The sequence below is a fragment of the Rhinatrema bivittatum genome, chromosome 9, assembly GCF_901001135.1.
Source record: "Rhinatrema bivittatum chromosome 9, aRhiBiv1.1, whole genome shotgun sequence".
Taxonomy (NCBI): domain Eukaryota; kingdom Metazoa; phylum Chordata; class Amphibia; order Gymnophiona; family Rhinatrematidae; genus Rhinatrema; species Rhinatrema bivittatum.
In genome coordinates, this window is record NC_042623.1 from 12,365,332 (window position 1) to 12,391,170 (window position 25,839).

At 47.1% G+C, this 25,839-nt stretch overlaps 1 protein-coding gene across 19 annotated transcripts in view; it reads right to left on the reverse strand.

Annotated features, from left to right (window-relative positions):
* CELF2 (CUGBP Elav-like family member 2) overlaps nucleotides 1-25,839 on the reverse strand; it is a 653,507-nt gene that overhangs the window by 45,350 nt on the left and 582,318 nt on the right. For 7 of the 19 annotated variants that reach the window (XM_029616663.1, XM_029616667.1, XM_029616660.1 and 4 more), the window contains 3 exons: nucleotides 24,408-24,542; nucleotides 4,857-4,937; nucleotides 1,937-2,068 (listed from right to left, as the gene is read on the reverse strand). In XM_029616663.1, the coding sequence (XP_029472523.1) occupies nucleotides 1,937-2,068; nucleotides 4,857-4,937; nucleotides 24,408-24,542 (348 nt within the window). The remainder of the gene's footprint in view (nucleotides 1-1,936; nucleotides 2,069-4,856; nucleotides 4,938-24,407; nucleotides 24,543-25,839) is intronic. The other 12 variants (XM_029616669.1, XM_029616670.1, XM_029616672.1 and 9 more) reach the window with 3 other exon arrangements.

Below are 25,839 nucleotides of genomic sequence, written 5' to 3' on the forward strand. Positions count from 1 at the left end.
GTTTTTTTTGGTTGGGGGGGGGGGGGGGTTTAGGTTTGATGGAGGGTTTTTTGGGGTTCAAGAATCAAAATGAACTGAATAAAAAAAAATCCAAAACATTAAACTAACCAAAAACCAAACAAAAATATGTCCCGTCCCCAAAAGAAAAAAAAACCTGAACCGAAAAGTTTTGAGCTGCAAAATATAGCAACATAGTAATGAGGGCAGAAAAGGACCAGCAAGCTTCTTAAGGTGGTAACTGCCACTCTGGGCACTTATCCCATAAAAATTGCAGCTAACAATATTTTGTACTGGGTGATGAGCTTTCTTGAAATTCAGACAGTGCTGCTTGACGTGCGTTGCTTATGGACTTGGCCACTGAAGCCGTCCTGTGCATTTCCCCTTATGTCTGCTTATCAGTACCCCCAGACTGTAAAAGTCGGGGCCCACGTCGGTTGTCATCTGAATCCAATTCCTCTGCCCCCCCTCCCCAGTCCCCGCCATCAAAGCTGAGAGTGATGTTGCAGTTGCGTTAAAAGCATCAAGGCTTATTAGTTAAGGGATAGTAATCTCCGTGCCTTCTGCTAAGGGTAGTAACATCTCTACCAGGCATATCTACGTGCTTTCTCTAATCTCATCTTGCAAGACTTAAATAAGACATAATACTTTACAGTAATTTGCTGTTCTGGCCCATTAAGCAAGCTCCCCCATTTGCTGTTTAAAACAAGGATTATGGTTTTGCCTTTCCTCTGTCATATTATGCCGTTCCCAGATAAGTATAATGATTCATTTTCCCCCCTCCCCAAGACCACAATGAACTGCGTTGTTACGTTTTTCAATAAACTTGCATGGTTTTCTCACAAAAAACAAAACGTTACCGGACACGATATACCTTGACGTGATATCCCATTTTTATAAACTCACGTTCCATGCAGAAGGAACCAAAATAAATCATGCAGTGAGAAGGAGCCCTAAGGGAACTGAGTATCTGCAACGGCAGAAGGGTTCATCAGAGGTGTTAGACAGTAGGCCAGGGAGCAAAGACGTTAACCACTTAAACGTAGGCCCCAGAAGCGCAAGGTATGTGCATTTAACAGGTTATTCCGTTCATTATCAACCCGAGTAAGATCCTGAGGAAGCCTTTATTGCAAATGGAGATAAAATCCCTTTCTTAGTGTGGGGTCTATGTATGTGTGTGCGCTCCAGCGTTTTGCATGCTAAGCCTGCACTGTTGCAACGACTTGGGTGCTCTTTTCACATTCCCTGTGGGCTTTGCACAAGTTCTCAAAGGGAAAATATTCTTGTGCTTTCCCTCTGAAAATTGCCTTGCGGGAGGGGGGAGAGTCCCTGCAGAGAATGCACCTGCTTTGCTCTTTTCTGAAAATTGCATGGTTTCAAAACGCAAAACCGAGCGGGCATCTCCCTCCCCCACCCCCGACCTCTGCCTGCTTTCCCCCGGGCGTCGATCTGCACGTGCATTTTTACCCACCTCCAGGGCGGCCGGTATAGCCAGCTGAACGGCTTTTAAACTCTGCCTTCTACAGGGGTAGATTCGTAACACCCCGGCGTAAGTCAGGCGGCAAACACACGCGAACGCCAACACCAATTTTCTAAGCAGCCTCACGCATGCACGTAGGGTTTGAAAACAATGCCGCCACATCTACCTGTGCCCAATTACATCCGCTGCCACATGCGCACAAACCTTAAGCACCCGAGTTTGAAAATGCAAAAAGCATTGCACTTTTAAGTGGCAGCCCCTGCTCCGGGAAGGCCTCCGCGCAGTCCGGGTAAATTTGTGCATACAGAGGGGGCACAAAGCGCAGGCTCGTTTCCACTCGGGAAGCCCGGTTTTCCCCCTGGGAAATGCCTTGCAAAATGACCCTGCCTATGGAGCAGCTTAGGATTTCACGCTAAGAACTCCCTAAAGTGCTTACTGCGGAAGGCGATAAATACTCACTGTTTACGGTACCTGCTAGTGCATTAATATTGTTCAGTCCAACGGTAGCCCCAGCCAGTCCCTGTAGAGTACCCAGAGAGGTCAGAGAATTCATGGCAGCACCGGCGGCAGAGTTTGCGGTCGATCCAGCCACTACAAGAAAAGCAGAAAAGGAGTTAAGTTGGTCAGGACGCAGCCAAGAAATCTAGCCTCCAGCTTTTTTTTTTTTGTGTACGTCTGCATGGGCTTCCAGCATCCTCAGCCGTACTACAGTGGAAGCTGATCACATCTGTCCCCCTCTACTTTTTCTTTATTTTTTAAACTTTGATTTTTTTTTCTTATAAATGCGGCATAGAAAAAAAAAAAGCATTGAAATAGGTGAAAGGGTCAAAATTTGACCCCATCATACCAGTACAGTGGAATGGATTTCATCTGTCGAACGTTTTCAGTGAAGATTACCGAACGGGTCGGACTTGCTTATGGACCGGTTGTACGTTTTGCTTTCGGGGCAAGCATCTCTCATTTTTGTACATTACTACAAGGCAATTTTAGGACCACCCAGGAATTTGAAAAAATTGAAAACACGTGGAAATAAGTTGGCAGGAATAAAAAGTACTAGAGGCCGGGTGGTGCAGAAAACTCGAGATTCGGTTCCCCCGGTCTGAGTAAAGGAGGCCGAGAGTGACGCCAACGCACAGTACAAAGCTAGAGCCCGAGACTCCTCTTAACGTCTTATCGGTCTCCTGCTTGCACCTTTTCCTTTGATCGAAATGACCTTTCTTACATAGAAAATGTAAAGCAGGTGGAATAAATGGAAAATCTCAAAGGGCTAGCGTTAAGGTTATTTGCGGGAGAAACCCGGATCCCTCGCCGGAGGGACTGGTTTGTCTGGTGGCGAGCAGCTGCTCACGCTAATGGCACGGACTGAAACCGTAGCTGCCACACAATTATGGGATATTTATTGTGTTTCTCTGCAGCTGCCCCGACTGATATTAAAAAAAAACCCCCCAACCAACACAGACAAGCAAAGGAACAGGCATACCTGCAGAATTGATAAATTTGGTTTCTCCTGGAGCTCGTAAAGCTCACAGGAAGCACTGATGTCTCCCTGCCAGAAAGCGGACGGCCAGGCCGCACAGCTCAATAAACAGTGGGGGTGGCTATCTCGGGCTGTTAGGGAGGCACATTATTGGGATAACATTCCCCGCAAGCCGCAGCCTGACCTACAGTTCCCCTACGGTTGTGATTGTTACCGGGGTGGGGGACCGGGGAGAGGGAGGGAGGGAGCGTACGATTGCTGGGGCGGGGGCCAGAAAGACTGAGGAAGAGGCAGGCAGCTTTCACCTGCCCATCTTTTTTTTTCTTTAGGAGAACACGACTGCAGAGTGGTCACTCCACTTCGGTGCAAGGGATGAGATGAGGGAATAAGCGGCACGTGAATGCGTTTCATTACAGCGCACGGCAGCACCTGCAGCTGTAAAAGGGGATACTCTGGCTGCGTGTCTGCAGGTAATGAGCCTTTCCATTAACGTTTGTTTCTCAGGCTTGCTGCTGAAGTTCCACTTGTTTGCTACATTTGGGAGAAGCACTTTAAAAATTAAAACAAAATATATATCTTCAGTAATCTGGCATGGCCTGTTGTCAGTCCACTACATAACACCTGACCTTTCCTCTCAGGACAGAGGCCCCTGGCATGCCTGACTGACTGGACGTCCCCACATATTATACAGTGATGATTTGTCAAACGCAGACCATAATACGGCAATTGTACAAGCACAACCAGGATCATTTGGGTTTCTCTGGTGCCTTCCGTACAAACAGGATCCCAATGGGCTTCATGAGCCGTCGAGAAATTTCTGGATCTTGGACTCTTCCACAGAGAGTAAACTAGATGGCTAAGGAGGGAGGCACGGCCCGGTGGTTAGATTAATGGGCCATGATCCAGAGGAAGCAGGGTTTAAACCCCACCACTAATCCTCCTTGTGATCTCTGGAAAGGTCACCTATCTTCCGTTGCCTCGGGTACCCCACTTAGACTGTAAGCTCTTTGGGGAAAGGACTTATTGTACCCGAAATAACGCAGTAAACTACCTTGAGCTGAAACTGTAAAGGTGGGCTGGAAATATAAAAATTATTATTATTATAATTGCTATCAGATCCCAGCTGGTTAAACAAAGACATGGAACAAAAATGCTTTAACCATGGCCCCAACACAGATGAGATGTGGAGATGATCTGAACTCGTATCCAGGGAGGCTCTCCTAGCTTACAGTTCAATGTTCTTAGCCACTGGGCCACAGCTCCTCTCCCAGGGATGTTATTACGAGCATACACAGACCTCTAGCACCCTCGCTGGTCCCCAAGAATCTTTTGCAGGACGCGATACCTTTAATTGGGCCAGCACAGGACCTGCGAGCTTTTGTTTTTTTTCCCAGATGTCTCATCTGGCAAAGGGGGGGGCCTGTGTGGTCTCATAATGATTTTACTCTCATCACGCACCGCCCCCTGCTAGAGAGCGCTCACGGCGGGCTGCAGAGCAAAGCTCACGCGTTACACTGCTTTTTGGATTATTGTTATGTCAGCACAATAAAGGGGCACCCACCACCCGGAGAATCTATGGAGCTCAGACCGTGACAAGGGCTATCGGAAGAGCATCTGGCTGCTAGCAATAAGGTAATAATTATAATTACAGTTTCTCAGGGAGCCAAACCCGTGAAGGGCCTGGCCTTCTGTCCCGCAGTCCACCCGCAAGCATGCAGCCGAGCGCCGCTCCGTGGTTTATCTGTCGTGCTTCTCCCACTGGAGGCAAAGCTGCACCCTCATTTCTCCGTTCCAGTGCTAAACACTACTATAGCGCTGCAAGGTGTACGCACTGCTCTGTGTATAGTGCCTACCCTGCCCGCTCCTTTGCAGACATTAACTCCGCCCACCTCGAGTGCTCACCTTTGATTTGTGGTACTTGGTATCGCCCAAACTGCTCATGGGAGCACTGTATAATATCAAAAGAGCTGGGCAGGGGAGGCCCTATAAATATACAGAAAGAAAAACTGGAATATATAAATGCAGACAATGGTGCACACTCAATCCTATGCTTTAAAGCGGCAGTACAGGTAACATTGCTTAAATAACTCGGTTAGCAGACACAACAAACAGAAGAACATCAGTATGGCTAGCATTTCCAGCAGATCCCTGCTGCCGTACCTGAATGTAACTCAAACCTGAGCTAAGGACGAAAAGGCGGGAACTAACGAAATAATAATAATATTAAGATGTATCACCCCTGCTCCCCCCTTTACTACACTAGCAGGGGAAGAATGACCCTGAGAAAGGCGTGCATTAGATATTAGAATTAACTAAATAATAATAATAATAATAAGATTTATCCCCCCTGCTCCTCCCTTTACTACACTAGCAGGGGAAGAATGACCCTGAGAAAGGCGTGCATTAGATATTAGAATTAACTAAATAATAATAGTAATAATAAGATTTATCCCCCCTGCTCCCCCCTTTACTACACTAGCAGGGGAAGAATGACCCTGAGAAAGGCGTGCATTAGATATTAGAATTAACTAAATAATAATAGTAATAATAAGATTTATCCCCCCTGCTCCCCCCTTTACTACACTAGCAGGGGAAGAATGACCCTGAGAAAGGCGTGCATTAGATATTAGAATTAACTAAATAATAATAATAATAATAAGATTTATCCCCCCTGCCCCCCCCCTTTACTACACTAGCAGGGGAAGAATGACCCTGAGAAAGGCGTGCATTAGATATTAGAATTAACTAAATAATAATAATAATAATAAGATTTATCCCCCCTGCTCCTCCCTTTACTACACTAGCAGGGGAAGAATGACCCTGAGAAAGGCGTGCATTAGATATTAGAATTAACTAAATAATAATAATAATAATAATAATAAGATTTATCCCCCCTGCTCCTCCCTTTACTACACTAGCAGGGGAAGAATGACCCTGAGAAAGGCGTGCATTAGATATTAGAATTAACTAAATAATAATAATAATAATAATAATAAGATTTATCCCCCCTGCTCCTCCCTTTACTACACTAGCAGGGGAAGAATGACCCTGAGAAAGGCGTGCATTAGATATTAGAATTAACTAAATAATAATAATAATAATAAGATTTATCCCCCCTGCTCCCCCCTTTACTACACTAGCAGGGGAAGAATGACCCTGAGAAAGGCGTGCATTAGATATTAGAATTAACTAAATAATAATAGTAATAAGATTTATGACCCCTGCTCCCCCCTTTACTACACTAGCAGGGGAAAAATGACCCTGAGAAAGGCGTGCATTAGATATTAGAATTAACTAAATAATAATAGTAATAAGATTTATGACCCCTGCTCCCCCCTTTACTACACTAGCAGGGGAAAAATGACCCTGAGAAAGGCGTGCATTAGATATTAGAATTAACTAAATAATAATAGTAATAAGATTTATCCCCCCTGCTCCCCCCTTTACTACACTAGCAGGGGAAGAATGACCCTGAGAAAGGCGTGCATTAGATATTAGAATTAACTAAATAATAATAGTAATAAGATTTATGACCCCTGCTCCCCCCTTTACTACACTAGCAGGTCCCTCCAGGTGTGCGTCGCAATTTCCCTAACGTGCGCAGTATCATCTCCCCACACCCAGGCTGCCTGATGAACCACATTTTTTTTTACAGCAGTGGTGGGCAATCTCGGTCCTCAGGCTATCCACAATGGATGCTAAATAATCAGGAGATATTTTTTCTACACCAGCTCTATGAACCATATGAACTTGCGCATTCTTCTGGTTAACTTGACAGTCAAATCTGGGTGAGGGGGGGGAAAAGGATCCTCAGGCTTTCAGGATATCCACAATGAATACGCATGAGATGCAGCTGCATGCCATGGAAGGGCTACATGCAAGCACATCCCAAGGAAATGGAGTGTGGAAATCCTGAAAACCTGACCGGCTCGCGGCGCCAGAGGACTGCACTGGCCTTCCCCTGATTTAGAAGACTGGGCGGTCACCGCCTGGGAGGGTAGTTTTTTTTTTTTTAAAACCCATGGAAACGGGCTCTGCCGCTCCCAGTGCAGATAACTCTGTGCGCCATGTTTGCAGGTGTTCCCTAAGTGCTATTACTGGCATCAGTGGCAGGGGATCTTCTTGGTGTTTGGGGGTACTTGCCAGGTTCTTGTGGCCTGGTTTTGGCCTCTGTTGGAAACAGGATGCTGGGCTTGATGGACCCACGGTCTGACCCAGCAGGGCAATTTTTAAATCATGTGCATTGCTCTGCCTGGAAAATGGGCCCACAGAAAAAAAGGGGGAAGAAACCGTGGTGGGTATCTTTTTCCCCAACAATAATCATAGTTTTGCTTTGATTATTGCTGGAAACCCCTCAGCAGTTTGCAGCCATGCAAGCACCTCCTCAATGTGCTAAACCTCACAATAAAAGTCCAGCACAGACTGTTCTCTTCCAGGGCTTTTTTTTTTTTTTTTTTGGGAAACACCCAAAGTTGCAGGGCTTGACAGGAAAGCCTGGAGCGAGGAAACTCCAAACTAAGCAGAACCAACAATCAGCTCAAAGCAAAGCACCGTTTTATACTGGGGAGGGTTGCATTTTTCAAGGGACATCCAACTTGGGACAGAGACAGCGGGCAGAGGTGGTGCCAGTGGGGTGCGTGCGGGGTGTTGCACGGGCAGCTGGACGATGTCCTCTGCTAGCGCAGGGCAGACAAGAGCAGGGAGCAGGGGTGCTTATCTACCGTCACCCTCCTACGTGACACACTTTGGAGCGTCTCTGGCTCCCGGCTCCGTAATCATCCATGGTTACAATTCATTAAACATTCTTATTAGAAAAACACACACAAGTATATTTCTGTTTCATCTACATGTCAGCCCTGGAAATTTCATTTATTAAAAGTTGTAGCTTCACAAACGTACAGCTAAATGCAATTTTACTCAGAGGTATCTTTCCCCTTTCTGTTTTATCAGCAATATTTAATGGAATTGATCTCAGGAGTGCGAAACAATTTGTATTAATCTAATCATTTACTTTAACGTGCCCTAAGCTTATTAGCCTACGTTCCGGAGGGAAGAAAGCTTACGGGGGTGTGTGTGTGTGCGCGTGAAAGTCCCAATCACTAGTGCATGATCCGAACCAAATTCTCAGTACACGTCAAGAGGCCGAGGGAGATCCTGACAGGGGATATTTTTTGGATGCGCGCACGCAAGGAAGCTGCCGGCTCTGCGTGGAACGTCTCGACTTCTTAAAATTCCTCACCACAATAACTGAGAAGTTGTTTCTTCGCTTAAGTCCCCTGGTACCAAGATTAGGAGAACTCTGAGATGTTTCGGGCTTTCTAAATATATTTTGGGCGTCATAAAATACTTTTTAGTTTCTTTGGGTTCTTTTTTTTTCTTTTTCAAATTTTAATGGAAGAATAAACATTGCAAAACATTAAAAAAAAAAAAAAAAGGACGAGTGAATCACAGCGAATTACTACCAGCCCAAAAAAAACGTCAAACAGCTTCACCCGAAAATAAACCTCTGGGGGGGTCGTTTTCAGCGGTCCGCGTAGAAAGTACTCGCAGAGTTCAGCTTGAATTTTCACAGCGGCTTTATGCGCCCACGTGGGTGTGAAAAGTCCCGGGTGTGTGGAGAAACAGCGAAAGCTACACCTGCCGGGGCGCGGGTCTGAGTGCGTGCGTGTAGGATTTATCCGCATGCTTTCTCCACACCCAACTCCGTCCAGCTGGAACGTCTCCTAGCCGTGCACAAAATACTTCCGCCCCCCCCTCCTGCTTACTCTCCCGTGCACGTCCTTCCCCCCCCATCACCCAGGTTTAATGCGCGTAAATAGCTTTCACGACGACGCCCTTCAAAGAGCCGAGACACGCCGATAACGCACGGCTGCACATTTCCACTATCAGTGCGTCTTATGCCGGGGCCTCTGAAGCGTTGCCCTCCTTCCCATCACGTCAACCCCGTTAACTTGCAAGAGGAAGCACCCGACGCAACAAACTGAGAAAGATGGGGGGGGAGTGACGCTTGGCGTTCTTTCCCTGCCCACCTGTCCTGAGGTTTCAGCGACTCGGCGTGCTCGCGGCGAGGGCTCTGTGCGGCTGTGGCAGGGCGGGAGTGAACCACCTGCCCTTCACAAGGCCAACTAACTCATCCTTTGCTTCCAAAAGAGTCTCCAGAAACAGAAAGTTGTTCACGCCGTGTACCGCACGGCCCCCTTGTCCCTGAACCTCACCGGGCTGGCCCCAGTGAAGTTATTTTCAGAAGAAAAGAGAAACATGGTCTGAAAGGTCTGGATTTGGGGAAAACTTCAATTACCTCCTTGGGGGGGCAGTGTTGGGAGCAGGGCCTGGGAAATTCTCCTTAACGCGTTTTGTCAGTGCAAACTCCACAGCGCCGGTGTTCTGGCCTATAAATCTTCTTCCAGATTTTCTGGACTCCTTTGCTATTTTCCTGCCGTCGGCCTGGATTTTTCATGCATTCTCTCTCTGTTTTGGGAGAAGCTTTCCTTGTGCACTGTCTCCCCCTGGTCCTTACAAGCGTTGCTGTCTGTCACTGGGCTGAATCCTGCTCCCAGGGCTACGGACAGGTTTTACCCCACTCCTGCAGCCAGTGAAAGGGGGGGTGGGCGTGGGGAGGGGGACAGATTTTACTGTGCATGTGCTAACTTCAGCGTAGACCGGCCCGAGTGCCTCAACCTACATTCAGCCGAGCTACAGTGCCTTACTTTTGCACTGTATACAGTCACCTAACCTTAGAAGCCTTAAACTGAGGTGGCCTGGGACCGTATAAAAAGCTTTGCTGAAGTCCAAGTAGATCACATCGAGTGCTCTTCCTTGATCCAATTCTCAAGCCACCCAACTGAAGAAAAATCAGATTTGTCTGACAGGAACATCCCCTGGTGAAGCCATGTTACCTGGGAACCAGCAATCCACTGGATTGCAGGCAGTTCACCATCCTTTCCTTCAGCAGCGACTCCATTAATTTTCCCTTCACCGAGGTGAGGTTAATCGGCCTGCAGTTTCCAGCCTCCTCGCTACTAGGGATGCGCATTCAGGAGACATGAACCAGGAAATGGGATGAAGTTTCTCATCACCTTTCAAGCCATTTTCAAAACGGAGAGATTTAAACTCCAATGAAATTTTGATGTAATTTTGTTCAGTTTTGAAAATTGGGGGAAAAAAAAAAAAAAGTTACTCATCAGGCCCAGACCTGAGGCAGGGGCCTCGCGCAGGGAACATGCGACACCAGCACCTCAGCCTAGGCCTGAAGATGGGGCCTCAACTAGGCATTGGCCGCAGGCCCTTACCTGTCAGGAATTCAGTATCACGTACAGGCCCAGTCCCAATGCCTGGGCCTCGGCCCAAGCCCAGACCTGGAGGCTGGATCCTGACGCCTGGGCCAGAGCTCGGTCCAGAGGCCAGGTGCCGACGCTTGGGCCATGGCCTGATGGCGGGGGCTCGGCCCAAGTCCAGGCCCCGACTCCTGGGCCTTTGCCAAGGATCAGACCCAGGCCCAGCCGCTGAAACCCAGCTCTCATAAGTCTGCCATCTTCTTTATTGAAATGATTATGTCCGCTGAGGACACATCAGAGTTATCTCCAGTGCATCCTTTTCAGCGCAGGGCGCCATTTTGTTGTACGGCTAACTGTCACACAACAAAATGGCGCCCTCCGCTGAAGAGAATGCGCTGGAATTAATTTACTCCAGCACGTCCCCAGCATGTGCTGTCATTTGAAGAAACAAGACTGAAGAAAGAAGATGGTGGACCTACAGGGCCTGGGCTCTGAGCCAAGGCCCCGGCATTGGGCCTGGATCTGGGTCCTAGGCCTAGGCCCCGGTGTTGGTACTAGGCCTCACTTAGAGCCTAGGCTGAGGTTGTGGCGACCTACTGCAGCTTAGGCCTACGCAAGGCTGAGGCTTCGTCGATGGATTCCCCTGGACTGGGTAAGTGGGGGCCGGTGAAGATCCTGGCCCCTGGCAAATTTTTGGGTGGGAGGGATGGGTAGTGGGGATGGGAGGGCTTGGAAGGCTGGTTTTTTTTTTTCTTTTTTTGTTGGGGTTTTGTTTTTTTAAAATATTTATTTTGGTTTTTTTTAGAACTAAATAAACAAAATAAATATTAAACAAAATGTAATTTGTGAGGAATCCCCCCTCCAAAAAATCCAAAACAAAACATTTACTTCTGTACACCCCTACTCTCTACTACCACTCTTGTGAAGTGGGACCACTACCACTCTAATCCAATCTCATGGCACCATTCCTGTTTAATAGATCCCTGGAAATGGGAGTGGTGCCACGGGATTGGAGAAAAGTGGTGGTGGTCCTGCTTCACAAGAGTGGGAGCAGAGAGGAGCCTCACATCGATGGTTGGAGACTCTGCTGAAGGAAAGTTACCTACTGCATAACCAAGAGGTGTGTCTGGGGTTCAGCTTTAAATTCACCAATCTGAACCGAACTCAGGATCCCCACGTATGAGCTAAAAGCCCATTTAGGTAAGTAAAACAGCATTTTATTCCCGGAAAGGGCTTTTATTACTCTCAATCAGCCCAATCTGAACATGCGGACTGACGCACGTTAAGTATGCTCTGAAAATTAATAGCACTGCCCGTACCTCAGCACGGCGTACGTGTTCACATTTGCACCTGCGACATGTTAACATGTCCGTGTGAATATTTACAAACATACATAACCCCCCCCCCAAAAAAAAACTAAAGTATGCACGGGAATGATTTCTCTGCCCCAACTCTGCCTCCCTGGGAACAAATCTTTTTGTGGGACGTGGAAAATACCCGCAAAATCACTTCCACGTGCATTTTCACAAGTACAACCTCGGGGTAGTTTTTAAAAAGTGCATTTTTCACACGGAAATGCTTTTGAAAATGAGCCCCAGTAAGCTTATTTACTTAGAAAAAAAAATGACTTCCATTTGCAGTACGAACTTTCACGCATCCCTGTACCATTCGTGGAGCAGAAGTGTAAAAGCGCGCTGCGGTCAAATGGGCGAGACTGGGGAGGATCGTACGGCTCCTTCCCTGCCAAAGTCTTCTCTGTTTTTTCTTAAATGTATTTGTTCTCACACGACTGTCTGCACACTGATTCATTTCTCTGCAGAGCTGACAGTCCTGTATGCCCACCTGAGGCCAGGGCTATTTTTAGCCTGCCCTGAAAGCACATTACACGCCGCTCAGCGGGAGCACTGGCCTGCAAGGAACATCACTGTGACAGATTCAAACTGCCAAGGGGGGGGGGGGGGGGGGGGGAGGGCGGAGGAGACAAATTCTCCGGCATTCTCCTCTTTCCTGCTGGCCACTTCCAACGCAGAGGGCTAAGGCCCTTCCAGCCATGACAAAGCATCCTGACCACACGTTGAAACGAACAACACGTCCGAAGTGATTACTTGCATGGTGCTCCATAAGCTTGCAGCCTGCAGGCTAAAGCTGACCTTTGGCCTAAGAGCAGATAAAGACGCAATAAAAAGACCTCTGTTGCCCCCACATTCTTTTAAGGGTTTTAAAATGACCTGGAGGATCAACAGAAAGTTTGAGAATATAGAGCATGAATTCCCTCCTAATGCCCTATAACACAACCTTCACTATTTGGGATACTTTTTTCTCTTGTGTGTACATTTTAAAAAAGAAAACACCAAGCACCCCTTCCCTTTTTTTGGCTTATAACTGCAATAAATCCCCTCTGGGGCATTTATTTATTTATCATACGTGTAGCCCGCTTAATTTGCAAAAAACAAAACAAAACACTAAGCAGGGTACAAGTCAGTTATAGCATTTTCCACACTCAGACTATTGTCTAAATAACGTCAAATTAAAAAAAAATGAAATAAAAGTATGTGTCTAGAAAAACCAATGTGCTCGTGCCTCTGTGCAGGTCACTGATGAGACCTCATCTGGAGTAGTATCTCCCATTCTGGACAGAGAGCCAGAGCAGAGGTCGCCTGGAGCAGGGCTCTCCAAATGCTGGGGGTTTGCACCAAAAGCCCTCTGAGCTGAGACTTAAGGACCTAACTACGAGAGCAGGGGGGGGATTCAAATCTGAAAGGTATTGGTAATCCACAAGACGAGCACGACTTTCAGTAGAAAAGATGTTCTAGAAGAAGAGGTCGCAGTACACAGGATGCAGCAGAAGGGAACGTTTCTTCACCGGAAGGATGGTGCACGCATGAAACGTCCTCCTAACAGGTGGTGCAGGAAGAGGCCGCCCCCACCAGGAATATGGTATGTCAATATTCAATAGTCACAATCTCCCCCTTTCCTTAAAGGCAATCCAGTAAACACATAATTACACACTATTTCTGACTCTTTCACTCCTCCTCCCCCCATCACCACCTCTGGCTTTCTTTCAGCTCTCTTTCACCCCCTCTTCCTGATTCTTGTACACCCCCAACCCCCTTTCCCAGGCTTCTTACATTCCTTCTCTCAGCTCTCTCACATCCCTCTACCTCCTCCTCCAAACATTCTCACACCATTCTATCCACTTGCTTAAGCTCTCTACCATCCTTGCCCTAGCTTTCTTCTTTTGTTTCATCTCTTGCTCCTCTCCACCCCTTCCATTTCCCCTTTTCTTGACCCCGGTCCTCTCATACCCGTTATGGGATACCATGGAAATACAGAGCTTGGGGAGGAGAAAGGTGCCAGACAAAGTCTTCATCCCCACCTCCAGCATTCACTCTCCCCCTCACCTAAGTCCCTTTCCTGCCCCCATACCATTCACTTCCTGTGTGTCTGCCTGGTGGTTGGGTGGTTACTCTCTCCTCCGACAGCACCAAGGAGTTTGAAGTCCTAGGAGTAGAGAAGAGCAAAAGAGAGTGAGCCAGGGTGTGTGTGAGCCTGAGAGGGAGCCAGCCAGCTTGTGTGTGTCTGGGAGTTGTGTGGGTTTTGAAAGAATGTTTGTGTGCGTCAATGTGAGCATGAGGATGAATGCGTATGTGTTTATGAGGTAGGAGGAGGTTTGTACTCCATGACAATCTGAAGTTGACCAGAAGTCAAACGTTCATAGGTATGGAGAATGAGTGATTATTTTTTTAATCCTTATTGATTTAAATTAATCGGGTGTTATTTGATGTGTATGCAGTTTTGAAATATTTTACTGTGTTTGGGAAATTTTAAAAAATATGAGTTTTTAATTATTGGAATTTATTCTGTTCATCTGCTGTTTTGAAATATTAATTATTTTAATTAATTAATTATTTATGTATTTATTTAACAGTTTTTATACACCGATGATCGTTGGGAACATCTTATCGGTTGACAAGAAACAAAATGCAGCAATAAGCTTTACAGAAAACATAGAACTGGTAAGGGGGGGAGGAGAGGGAGAGGGGTGGGGAGAACTAGGGGAATAAATTAAACATTGACAATTAACAAAAGCAAATAGATGAGAATAAAACTATTCACAGGGGGGGGAATAAAATAAGATGTGCATAATCGTGGATTGAAGGGGGATCAACTGAAGGATTGATTTACCACGTCGCTAAGACATTGGTTACATTGCATCGCACAAAAAATATGTTACAAAAGGGTTATGTTGCATAAGGGAATGGGTTGCATGTGGAGAGTTGAACCGTGGCAGGAGGGGAAGACGGGGGGGGGGGGACGACGACGACTTTGTGGCGAGGCAGTTGGTGTGCGAGTGTAGCTATGTATACGTCTGCTTGAAGAGCCAGGTCTTCAGGTTTTGCTTGAATTTTTTCGGGCAAGGTTCCTGGCGAAGGGAGGAAGGTAGTTTGTTCCATAGGGTGGGCCCTGCCAGGGAGAATGCCCGGTCTTTAGTGGAGCAATGCTTAGTGAGATTGGGAGAAGGGGTGTGTAGCGTTGCTAGGTGTTGTTTTCTGGTGGGTCTGTCGGTATTGCGGAAGGTGAGGTGTTCCTTGAACCATTGCATGTTTTAGTTATGAAGGGATTTGTGGATGAGAGTGAGGGATTTGTAAGCAATTCTTGAATTAACTGGTAGCCAGTGTAAATGTTTGAGGACGGGAGTGATGTGGTCATTTTTGTGGGTGTTGTTAAAGATACGGGCTGCTGCATTTTGGAGTAATTGGAGGGGTTGGATTGAACTTTTAGGTAGGCCCAAAAGCAGTGCGTTGCAGTAGTCAATTTTGGATAGGATGATGGCTTGGAGTATCGTACAAAAGTCATTGAGGTGTAAAATGGGTTTAAGTTTTTTTAGGGTGTGTAATTTGAAAAAGCAGTCTTTAAGTGTGGCGTTAATTAGTTTTTTAAAAGTTGAAGTGATTGTCAATAGTGATGCCAAGGCTGCGCACATGTTGGGGGAAGGTGATGCTGGAGGGGGGTGAGTTGACAAGTGGTAGGTGTGGCTTAATGTTGTGGGGGGAGATAAGGAGGAGCTCCGTTTTTGCGGTGTTTAGCGCGAGGAAGTTGTTTGCTAGTAAGGAACTGATGGACACGAGGGCAGATTTCCAGGTCTCGATAGCTTTGTGTAATGTATCCGTTACAGGTATCAGGATCTGAACATCATCCGCATATATAAAATGCGGGAGGTCGAGTTTGGAAAGGAGATGGCAGAAGGGGAGAAGATATACATTGAACAGTGTAGATGAGAGTGAGGAGCCTTGCGGAACACCTTGAATTAGGGAGGTGGGTTTGGATATGCAGTTTCCAATTTGTACACTATATTGCCTGTCTTGCAGGTAGGATTGGAACCAGAGGAGAGCTGAACCTGTAATGTCGATGTCAGAGAGACATTTTAATAGTATGCTGTGGTTGACAGTGTCGAACACGGAAGAGATATCAAGGAGTATCAGAATGTGTGATATCCCTTTGTCTAGGCTTTTTAGGATGTGGTCAGATATCGAGATGAGCAGGGTCTCGGTGCTGTGATGTTTACGGAAGCTGTATTGGGAAAGTAGGAGAATCTTGTGTTCATCAAGATATTCTGATAATTGGCGACTGATTGATTTTTCTAAGATTTTTGCAATGAGGGGCAGGTTGGAGTTGGGTCGGAAATTGGCGGGTTCAGAGGGGGTCTAAGTTGGTTTTTTTTAGAATAGGTTTGATAATTTCATGTTTTAGATTTTTTGGTACATTTCCTAGCAGGATGGATCTGTTGATGATATTTGAGAGGGGTTTGGAGATGATGTTGGGAATGTTGAGGAGAGCTTTTGTTGGGATGGTGTCTGAAGGGTGAGTCGAGGGTTTGATTTTTTTTTATGATGTTTCGATTTCTAATGAGGAGGTAGTTTCAAATGCGGTGAGGCTTGAAGTGGGGGTGTCATGAATGGTTCCTGTAGGTGGTTGTGTGGCGGTGAAACGAGACATAATATTGTTTATTTTCGTGTGGAAGTAGGAGGCTAGGTCTTCGCATTTGGCCTGGTTTTAAAGTCAGGCATGGAAGGTGGATTGGTTTTAGTTAGATTACTTACTAATTCGAAAAGGGCTTGAGTATTGAATTTGTATGGTGGATTCTTTGAGAGTAGAGGTCTCTTTCAGCTTTATCGATAGCTACTCTATATGTGTGGAGATGAGAACTAAATTTGGCCAGTTGTACCGGGGTGGGGTTTTTGCGCCATTGTCTTTCAAGCTTTTGGAGATTATGTTTCAGGATTTTAAGCTCAGGGGAATACCAAGGTTGTTTGTTTCTTTTTGATGGATCGATAACCCGTGACTGTGTTGGGCAGAGCTTATTGGCTATCTGACCGGTGATGCGATTCCAGGAGGATAGATGCTTTATTTTTCTTGATTTTATTGTTTGATGTTTTCTGAGGAAGGATGAAGCTTTAGTTTTTCCATACGTGCACTACACTGAGTCTGACCTGTTGTAGTTCCCAGTTTAGTTTATGTCTGTACTTTTCCATTTATACTTTATGGTATAAAGTATAAATGGCGAGAGTTTGTCTGTGTTCTGCATTTGTGATTGAGGTTAAGGATTCTGCTAATGTGGCGTTTCAGTGTAGGGATCTGTAGAAGTTTGGTTTGTTTTCCTAATAGGAAGCATATTGGTGTTTTAGGGCCTGGTGTAATGTTTGCAGGGCCACCTTTCCATAGGGTAGTATTCTGTATTTGGTGAGGGTCTGTCTGTGTTCTGCATTGTGATTGAGGTTAAGTATTCTGCTAATGTGTGGTTTCTATGTAGGGATCTATAGAAGCTTGGTTTGTTCTGTTTCCCTAATAGGAGGTATATTGGTGTTTTAGGGCCTGGTGTAATGTTTGCAGGGTCACCTTTCCATAGGGTGGTAACTGAGTGCTGGCAGTTAGTGCTGTTTTGGAAAGGGAGGTTTATTATATTGTAATTGTAATTTAGTTTGCTCATGGCTTTCTGAGGACCAAGCACACCCAACAAGCATTACAATAATCCTAATATCACGTGGGTTCCATGGGTCTTTTTGGCTTTTATGCAGGGTTTTCTGGTTGACACCACAGCTGTGCATGTAAATATAATATGCATGCTGTTGTGATATTTTTATTTCAAAAGACTGTACTTAGTGTCCTTTTTCATGTAAAACCTTTTATTATAAATGCCTAATTTGAAATTGTGTGTGGAGAGGGCCATGGTAGGGGGTAAGGCTGGGCACAAAGCTGTAAGATTCATTTAGGATGCCTAATACCCTTGCACTGACCCTGAAAAAGAATACAAATAAAATGTAAAAGAAACAAAAAGCAGAATGAGGAACGTCCAGCACTGTAATTGCTCGCACAGAGCTGCAAAAAGGTTAACACTGGCCCTGCACGGCAGGGTGGTGCCCCATGGTGACGTGCTGGCAGAGTTCCCAACCCTCCCCAGTGAAAAGAGACCCTGCAGTGGTGCCGTGTGGTGATGCACTGGCAGGGTTCCCACCCCTCCCCAGTGAAAAGAGACCGTGCAGGAGGTTCCGTGTGGTGACGCGCTGGCAGGGTTCCCACCCCTCCCCAGTGAAAAGAGACCCTGCGGGTGGTGCCCCGTGGTGACGTGCTGGCAGAGTTCCCAACCCTCCCCAGTGAAGAGACACTGCGGGTGGTTCCGTGTGGTGACGCGCTGGTAGGGTTCCCACCCCTCCCCAGTGAAAAGAGACACTGCAGGTGGTGCCCCGTGGTGACGTGCTGGCAGGGTTCCCACCCCTCCCCAGTGAAAAGAGACCCTGCGGTGGTGCCGTGTGGTGACGTGCTGGCAGGGTTCCCACCCCTCCCTAGTGAAAAGAGACCCTGCGGGTGGTGCCGTGTGGTGACGCGCTGGCAGGGTTCCCACCCCTCCCCAGTGAAAAGAGACCCTGCGGGTGGTGCCCCGTGGTGACGTGCTGGCAGGGTTCCCACCCCTCCCCAGTGAAAAGAGACACTGCGGGTGGTTCCGTGTGGTGACGCGCTGGCAGGGTTCCCACCCCTCCCCAGTGAAAAGAGACCCTGCGGGTGGTGCCCCGTGGTGACGTGCTGGCAGGGTTCCCACCCCTCCCCAGTGAAAAGAGACACTGCGGGTGGTGCCGTGTGGTGACGCGCTGGCAGGGTTCCCACCCCTCCCCAGTGAAAAGAGACCCTGCGGGTGGTGCCCCGTGGTGACGTGCTGGCAGAGTTCCCAACCCTCCCCAGTGAAAAGAGACCCACAGCTGTGCCACTGATGCGATGGTGGTGGAGAAAGGAGGGGGGATGCAGGGGAGACAACACAAATGCATTGGCCCCTGGAGACACTCGCTACGCCTTTGCTCCCATCCCAGCTGCTGTGGTCCTGCTGCCTGGAGTGGTTTTTTCCAAAAGCAGCAAATTCAGGGCAATTGTCAAAGAGAAGTAAAGAGGAGGTTTTTCACCTGAACTCTATTACATTTTTAAACATTTTTTTTTTTTTTTAATCGTGATGTTTTCCTCCTACTTCTTTGAGCTTCCAGATCAATTGGAACTGGGCCTGGCGTCACGAGCCTTCCTTCCTCTCTCCCCTATCCCAATTTTAAATTCCCCTTCCCGAGGCAGACACGTGGCTCACTGCAGCGACGGCACACTGGTGGGGGGCCACGAACTCCGCCATCGTGGGCCCTAAATCCGCCCGCTAAGTGTCACCGCTGCACGCGGACCACGACTCCCTCCCCACGACCTGGGGGAGTGGGAAAACCCGAACCGGAATCACGGCCCCGGTCCCCTCTTCCCGACACAGGCCCCCCATAAAGTTTAAGCCTTGAAATTACACGTGGAAAGGATGATTACATGACCCACGAGTAACTTCTGAAAATAATTTGGCCCGATCTGTATTTCCTTTTTTTTCCTCATCATCCTTTTATGGTTTACGTTTTCAGTTTTAGTTGTGGGCATCATCGGGTGGATCTGATAATTGCACCACAGAGCTGCTCTAACCGTGGCAATTTAAACGAGTTTAACTCTTGTAACGCATGAGACAAAAGACCCTGCATTTACTGCCCCAGGGTGATGAAAGCTAATCTCTTGGGTTTTCTTAGTAATAAGTGGCTTAACGTGATTTCTGAGAAAGCCGCAGGGGGATACTTCCATATATGCAGGGATGAAATTAGAAATGTACAATTACAAAGCATTAATAATAGATTTTAGGAATCTGGTGCTCTCCTCTTTCAGGATCAGGCTGCTCTTTACAGTTTTAAGTGGCTGTTTTCTGAGAGGGTTGCGTTCCAACACAGCAGGGGGAAAAAAAAAACCCCAATTTTTTTTTATAGACCGCTGATGGTATAAATGCTGCAAAATCCTCCGAGAGGGCAAGTAATGAAGAGGAAGCCCAAAATATTAAAAAAAAAACAGGGGCTTAACATGGAGGTGGGGTGCGTTCAGGCTCAGGGAGAGAGTGGGCCGTGTAGGATCACTGAAGGTGTCCCCCCCCTCCAGGATTCCCCCCGAATGCCCCCCCCATCCCATTCCCAGCAAGCCCAACAGAGCGAACTGCAAAGATCTTTTTGGCCGACTGCTCGGCCACGGGTGTCTGACCCTTATCGCGATGCACACAGGGAATCCTGCAAACAGAGCAGGCTGCTTCACGGACGGCACAGCCGAGGCCCAGAGTTACCAGAGCCTCACTGCTCGCAAAACTGCAATTTACATCGGAGCTTGCCAAGCAGATCTTTCCCGGCGGCGGCAGCCCCCCCCCCGATCATCTGTTTCCCCACAACTGTCTGTCTGCCCTCTCCGCTATTCAGCCAGAACTAGTGAGGTTCACGGTGCAGTTTTAGGGAGGGCCTAATGCAGGGCACGAACGGACTTGCCGAGGAAGTGAACCCCGATCCGTTTCTGCGGAAATCCTGCAGGACGCTCGAAAGTCTGCGACGTGATCCGTTGTGGTCCGGTGGAAATTCCACAGGTTCGTCCGCCATCCCGCTTTTAAATCCCCCCAGGCTCGCGGCCCGTGCAAGGGTGCGCCTCTGGGCACACAACACGCGGTGGAAGCGATCAAACCGGCAAAAGTGAAAGCACGGTGTTCACACCCAAAGGGCAGGCGACCCTCGAGTCGTCGTCGCCGTCGCATTTTTCAGAATGCATTCACCGGCGCGACAGATAAGGCCTTGGTGTCGGAAGCGGGGAAATGCCTGGGAATCCGGGCTCTCCTTCACCCGGGAAGACTCATTGCGTCGAGACAGGTCTGGCTGTTTCCTCCTCCGGCAGAATCAGGGCAGCCTCAGCAAGGGGCGAGGAAGAAGGGCGGCCACTCTGGGTGCCAAGCCCGTGGCCTTTTGAATCAGTGTTGCTGGACGGCGAACCCATGAACTCAGAGCGGGTGGAGGTGGGGGGAGGCACCAAAAGCAACCCTTGCTTTGGAGGGGGGTGGGGCATTTTCGTCCGGCGTTCGCTCTGCCTTGGACGGAAACGCAGGCCTGTAAAGAATTCCAAAGATACCGCACTGCGGCATTGTCGCGACGCCGACCCGTAAAGAGAGCCGAGATTCAAACCATTCTCGGGGTCTCAAGATGCTTTCCAGGCATTTGCCAGAAAGCTCGCGGCATCGAACACATTTTTCTTTTAGACCCGAGGAGGTTAAACTGCAGCTATAGTCCGGGTGTCTAAAATCTGGGCTCAGATAAAGATTGAAACCGGAAGGCACTAAAGGCGGTGTTGTTCCCCAATGGCTGCACAGTACTGGGAGACGACCAAAAAATATTACAGGAAAAGCTCTCAGCTCAGCTGGCTGCACTGGAACGTTTCCAGAAGGCCCTGCATTTTAAAAGGAAGTCGATTTTTGATTCCGTCTAAATACACCGCAGAGCAGGTGGTGGGCGCTTTAATTAACTATTAGTATTATTTATTAAACAGATTCGGCACCCAGGCTTGCTGATGAGTTTTACTAGAAGGGAATGCTTTACACACACACACACACACACACAGACGATGCAACCATGCGTGTGTGTGTGAATCCGACAAACACTTTACCGGTATGTTTTTAAAGGTGGCGATTCGCTTCGCGCAACCCAGAAACGGGCGGAATATAAACGAAAACCTAAAACGAAATAAAATAGGAAAGTCGGAGAGAAACGAAGGCCAACCAGAAAGCTGCAGGCGATGTGCTCTTATTACTGTAATAACGCCCTTAAACAATTCCTTTGTGCGCAATTTCCCAGGGATAAACTCCCTTCATCAGATCAAGGGTTAAAGGAGCATCTGTTCCGATGATGGGATTCCCCCATAATGTTAAAAAAAAAAACGTTAATCTGGTACAGAGGCAGCATCTGCCTTCCTTTTCTGTAAATACCTGAGTGGACTAAAACTGGGATCCCCTTATTTTAGTCAAAGAGGGTTGGTGGCATCTTTCGCATTTTTTGGAAGACGTTAGTACATTTTCAGCCCTGCCAGCCAAATCAGGATTTTAGGCCAGTGTCATTCGCCCCGCAACTATTAACCTGCTCTACAAATCCGGAGGTTTCCGTTTCGATCAACAAATAGTGAGGTCAGCACATTTTTGTTTTTCCGGGAAGGAATGGTGGGTGAGGGGGGGCGGGGGGCATGGTTACTATTTTATTCCACTTACAGCCTCTCCTACAATATAGGAAGACTTCGGCCAGGCCACTGACAACATGCAAACCTTTCCAAGCCAAACGTGGACCAGATGAATTTTATCTGTCATCGTAAACGTTTTGTGGTCAATGCCAGTTTCCAAAACATTTCTCGTTCACAGTCCTAGGATTTTAGAAGATGTTTCTATTATTTTGGGCCGAAACAGCCATCGTGGGTTCAAATTCATCGCAGGCCACCTGTGCATGGCTGCAGATGGTCACCATTTTCTGCACTTTGCACGGAATTCATCAGATTGAAATCTGCATCCAGTGAATCTACTTGCAAAGTGGAAAGCTTGCTCTTGATGCATCCCCTATTGGCCACAGTTCCGTGGTTAGTGATGCCAGCACTTGGCCACAAATACAGCAGCCATGCCAGCGGCACCATTATTTCCATCTTTCTGTGGCAAAGTCACCATCTTACTACGGACATCATCACGAGAGCCTCCCAACTGTGAAAAAGGTCCAGGGCATCCGTTTTCCCTCATCGCTGCGAGAATAGTGGAAGAGAGTGGCCATGCTAATGCAGCCCACAGTGGCATATGTGTCACAGATATACCATAGTGATCTCTTAAACCCACAGGGGACCATTAAGTGCCTCTCCAACAGTGAACCAGTCTGCAAGACAGTCCTGACCATATATATTTACAGTTTTGGACAAGATGGTAGAACCGGGAACACCGGTAGGACAGGGCAAACCAGCTATTCAAAAGGTGAGTTGATATCTTGCAGTACTGAAATTTTAACTTTCAAAGCTTAGTTTTTTTTAAAACAAAACCATGGGGCGCCCTGAGAGGGTGTACCTTCGCTAGCTCCGGCTCCAGTTTCTTCTTTATTCGGCTGAGAGAGCCGTAGATATCGAAATTTCCAAATGCCTCATAAAAGGAAAGGTAAAGTCCGGGTCTTTCCACCGGACCCAAGCTCTGCTGCCGGACAGCGATTGATTTCCGACTTTGCCCTCCAACCAACGCAATTAAGGGCGGCAGACCCCGCTGGAGAGCAGGCTGGAGGAGAGCCTTACTCCCCTGGGGAACTTTCACTGAGCCCTCCCGAACCTAGAACACCGCCGCGAACTTTGCCTCCAACAGTCGACCGAGGAGCTGAGTCGCAGCCCGATGACATCATCGGGAGAAACTCGCTGGGTGGCCCAGACGCCGACCGAACGAGTGGAGAGCAGGGAGTCATCTTGGATCCCCGAGAATTTGAAACGCCGGGTGGAGAAGGTGGAACGGCAGTGGCAACCCCCAGAATATCGGGTGAATCTGACGAAGTCGTCGGTCTCGGGGTAAGAAGTCTCTCCCGGCAATTGAACAAACCGGCGGTAATAACCCTGGATAATATCTGGGAACTCATGGCAGGAATGTCTTTCAAACTAGATGTACAAGCTCAAAAACTTGACGAGATAGCCGCTAAGGTCGGAGTTCTTGAAAAGGACACAAGAATTAAATTTAAAGAGCAAGATAATTCTATTAGGAAAATTAATGAAGATATAAAAAGCCTCCAAAACGCAAATGCTACAATGGTCTTAGAAAAAGTATCTTCTTTGAGAAGGCTAGAGTCTATTGAAAATTTCATGAGACATCTTAATCTAAGACTGTTAAATTTTCCAGTTAAATCAGGGGAAATACCCCTATTGACTTTTAGGAAATATGTAATGGAGGTATTAAAAATACCATGTGAAGAGATACCACCTGTTAAAAAATTATTCTTTTTGCCTAAGAGAAGCAGCACACCGTTAACATTTCCTCCACAGTCAGACTTTCAGAACCTGACAGATTATTTGGAAAATTCTAATGATGAAATAATGGATCGTGCGGTGCTTTTTGTTTCCTTTTTTGATGAAGTGGCGGTCTCACTGATAATGAAGAATTATTTTAAAAATATCAATGTTTCTTTTCATGGGGCCCTAATTCGAGTATATCCAGACCTAGCTAAGTCTACGCAATTGCGTAGAAAAGAATTCCTAACTTTGAGAGCTGAGACCATAGCATTAGGGGGTAGCTTTAAGTTACGCTATCCCTGTAAATGTATCATTCAACTGGCCAGAAATACCTATGTTTTCTTTTTACCAGAACAGTTAAGGGCTTTTATTTCTGGTAGGAGACATCCTGATGAGGAATAACGGGTATATATAAATAAGTTGGTGGTCAGGGCTCCTAGACTTGAAAATGCTTATGTTATGTACTCCTCGTAAGAGTTTCTGTTCTCTCCTGTTTTTCCTATGTAATAAGAGATTTAGATAGAGATATTTTGATTTGTAAGTTATAAGGCTGGTTAGCCCAGATTATTTTGTTTACTATATCTCTGTATTTCCAATACAAATGTTTATTTGTATATTTGTCAAAAGATTATAAATAAAAAATTAAAAAAAATAAATAAAAATAAAAAAAATAAAACAAAACCATGAAAAGCATCATACTCTAAATAATTCTGAAAAGCAGCATTCTGTGGACAGGTAATTTTTCAGGTTTCTGCTGCTCCGGGGTGCGGCAAGCTTGCCATCCCTTGATAAATTAGAAACGAAAGCATAGCCATCTCACCCGGACTTGTCAGCGCCCCCAGGGTGCTGGTCGTGTTGGAGAGAGGATTTGCATTGGTGCTTGTAGCTGAGGTCTGGGCTGCGGCTGCAGCGGCTGCCAAAGTTGCTAAATTCTGCAGCTGCAAAGCGTTCATTCCTGTGCAGGAAACAGAGAGAGAGAGAGAGAGAGAGAGAGAAAAAGAGAGCATCAGTGATGGTCAATGCCCTGGATTTCCACCGGCTCGAAACACAAGAGGGAGAACATCAGAGCCAGGCCGGGCCAGGAGTCTCCTTCCACAATGAAGATGCATGGGATGTGTTTGCATATATTGGAGACGGTGCCATGTGCGCATTTAGGTGTGCCTCCAGGGAAGAGCCGGGTCCTTCCGCCTGGGTTTCCTGGCGCCGTTTCCCCTTTCCTAGAACAGCTGCTCCCTTCCGGCGCCGAGGCAGGAGTTTGTGCAGAGCGCAAGGTCACCGAGAGCCGCGCGGTGCAGGAAGAAAACAGCTGTTCTGCCCATGCCCATCGGGAGAGGGGAAAAGGCAAGGTGGTGGGGGTGATGGGGAACGGGCCTGGCGGAGGGGTAATGGAAGCTGGGGGGTGGCAGTTGGGTAGGAATGGGGCACCGAGGGGGGGATGACTGAGGCTGGGGAGGTTCTGAAGAGTGGGCAGTGGCTGAAGCTGGGAGTGGGGGCTTTCTAGGTGCACTTTGTCCTCTCTCTTCAGGGGTTTCTGCATATTCAGGAGAGCGTCACTGCTGCAGCCTGCCTGCTCAACCCCTTCCCATAGACACAGCCCTGCCGCAGACTCCTTAGTTTGCGTGTGTATGTATGTGTGTATGTGTGTGTATGTGTGTGTGTGTGTGTGTATATGTATGTATGTATATGTATGTGTGTGTATGTATATGTATGTGTGTGAGTGTGTAGGTGTGTATGTATATGTGTGTGTGTATGCATGTGTATGTATGTGTGTGTGTATGTATGTGTATGAGTGTGTAGGTGTGTATGTATGTGTATGAGTGTGTGTATGTGTGTATATGTGTATGTAGGTGTGTGTGTATGTATGTGTAGGTGTGTGTGTATGTATGTGTGTGTATGTAGGTGTATATGTATGTGTGAATGTATGTGTAAGTGTGTGTAGGTGTGTATGTATGTATGTGTGTATATGTATGTATGTGTGTATATGTATTTGTGTGTATGTGTGTGTGTCTGTATGTGTGTGTGTATGTGTATGTATGTATGTATGTATATGTGTATGCATGTGTATGTGTGTATGCATGTGTATATGTATGTGTGTGTGTGTATGTATGTGTATGAGTGTGTGTATGTGTGTAGCTGTGTGTGTGTATGTATGTATGTGTGTGTATGTATGTGTATGTAGGTGTGTATGTGTATGTAGATATGTGTGTGTATGTATGTGTATGTAGGTGTGTATGTGTATGTAGATATGTATG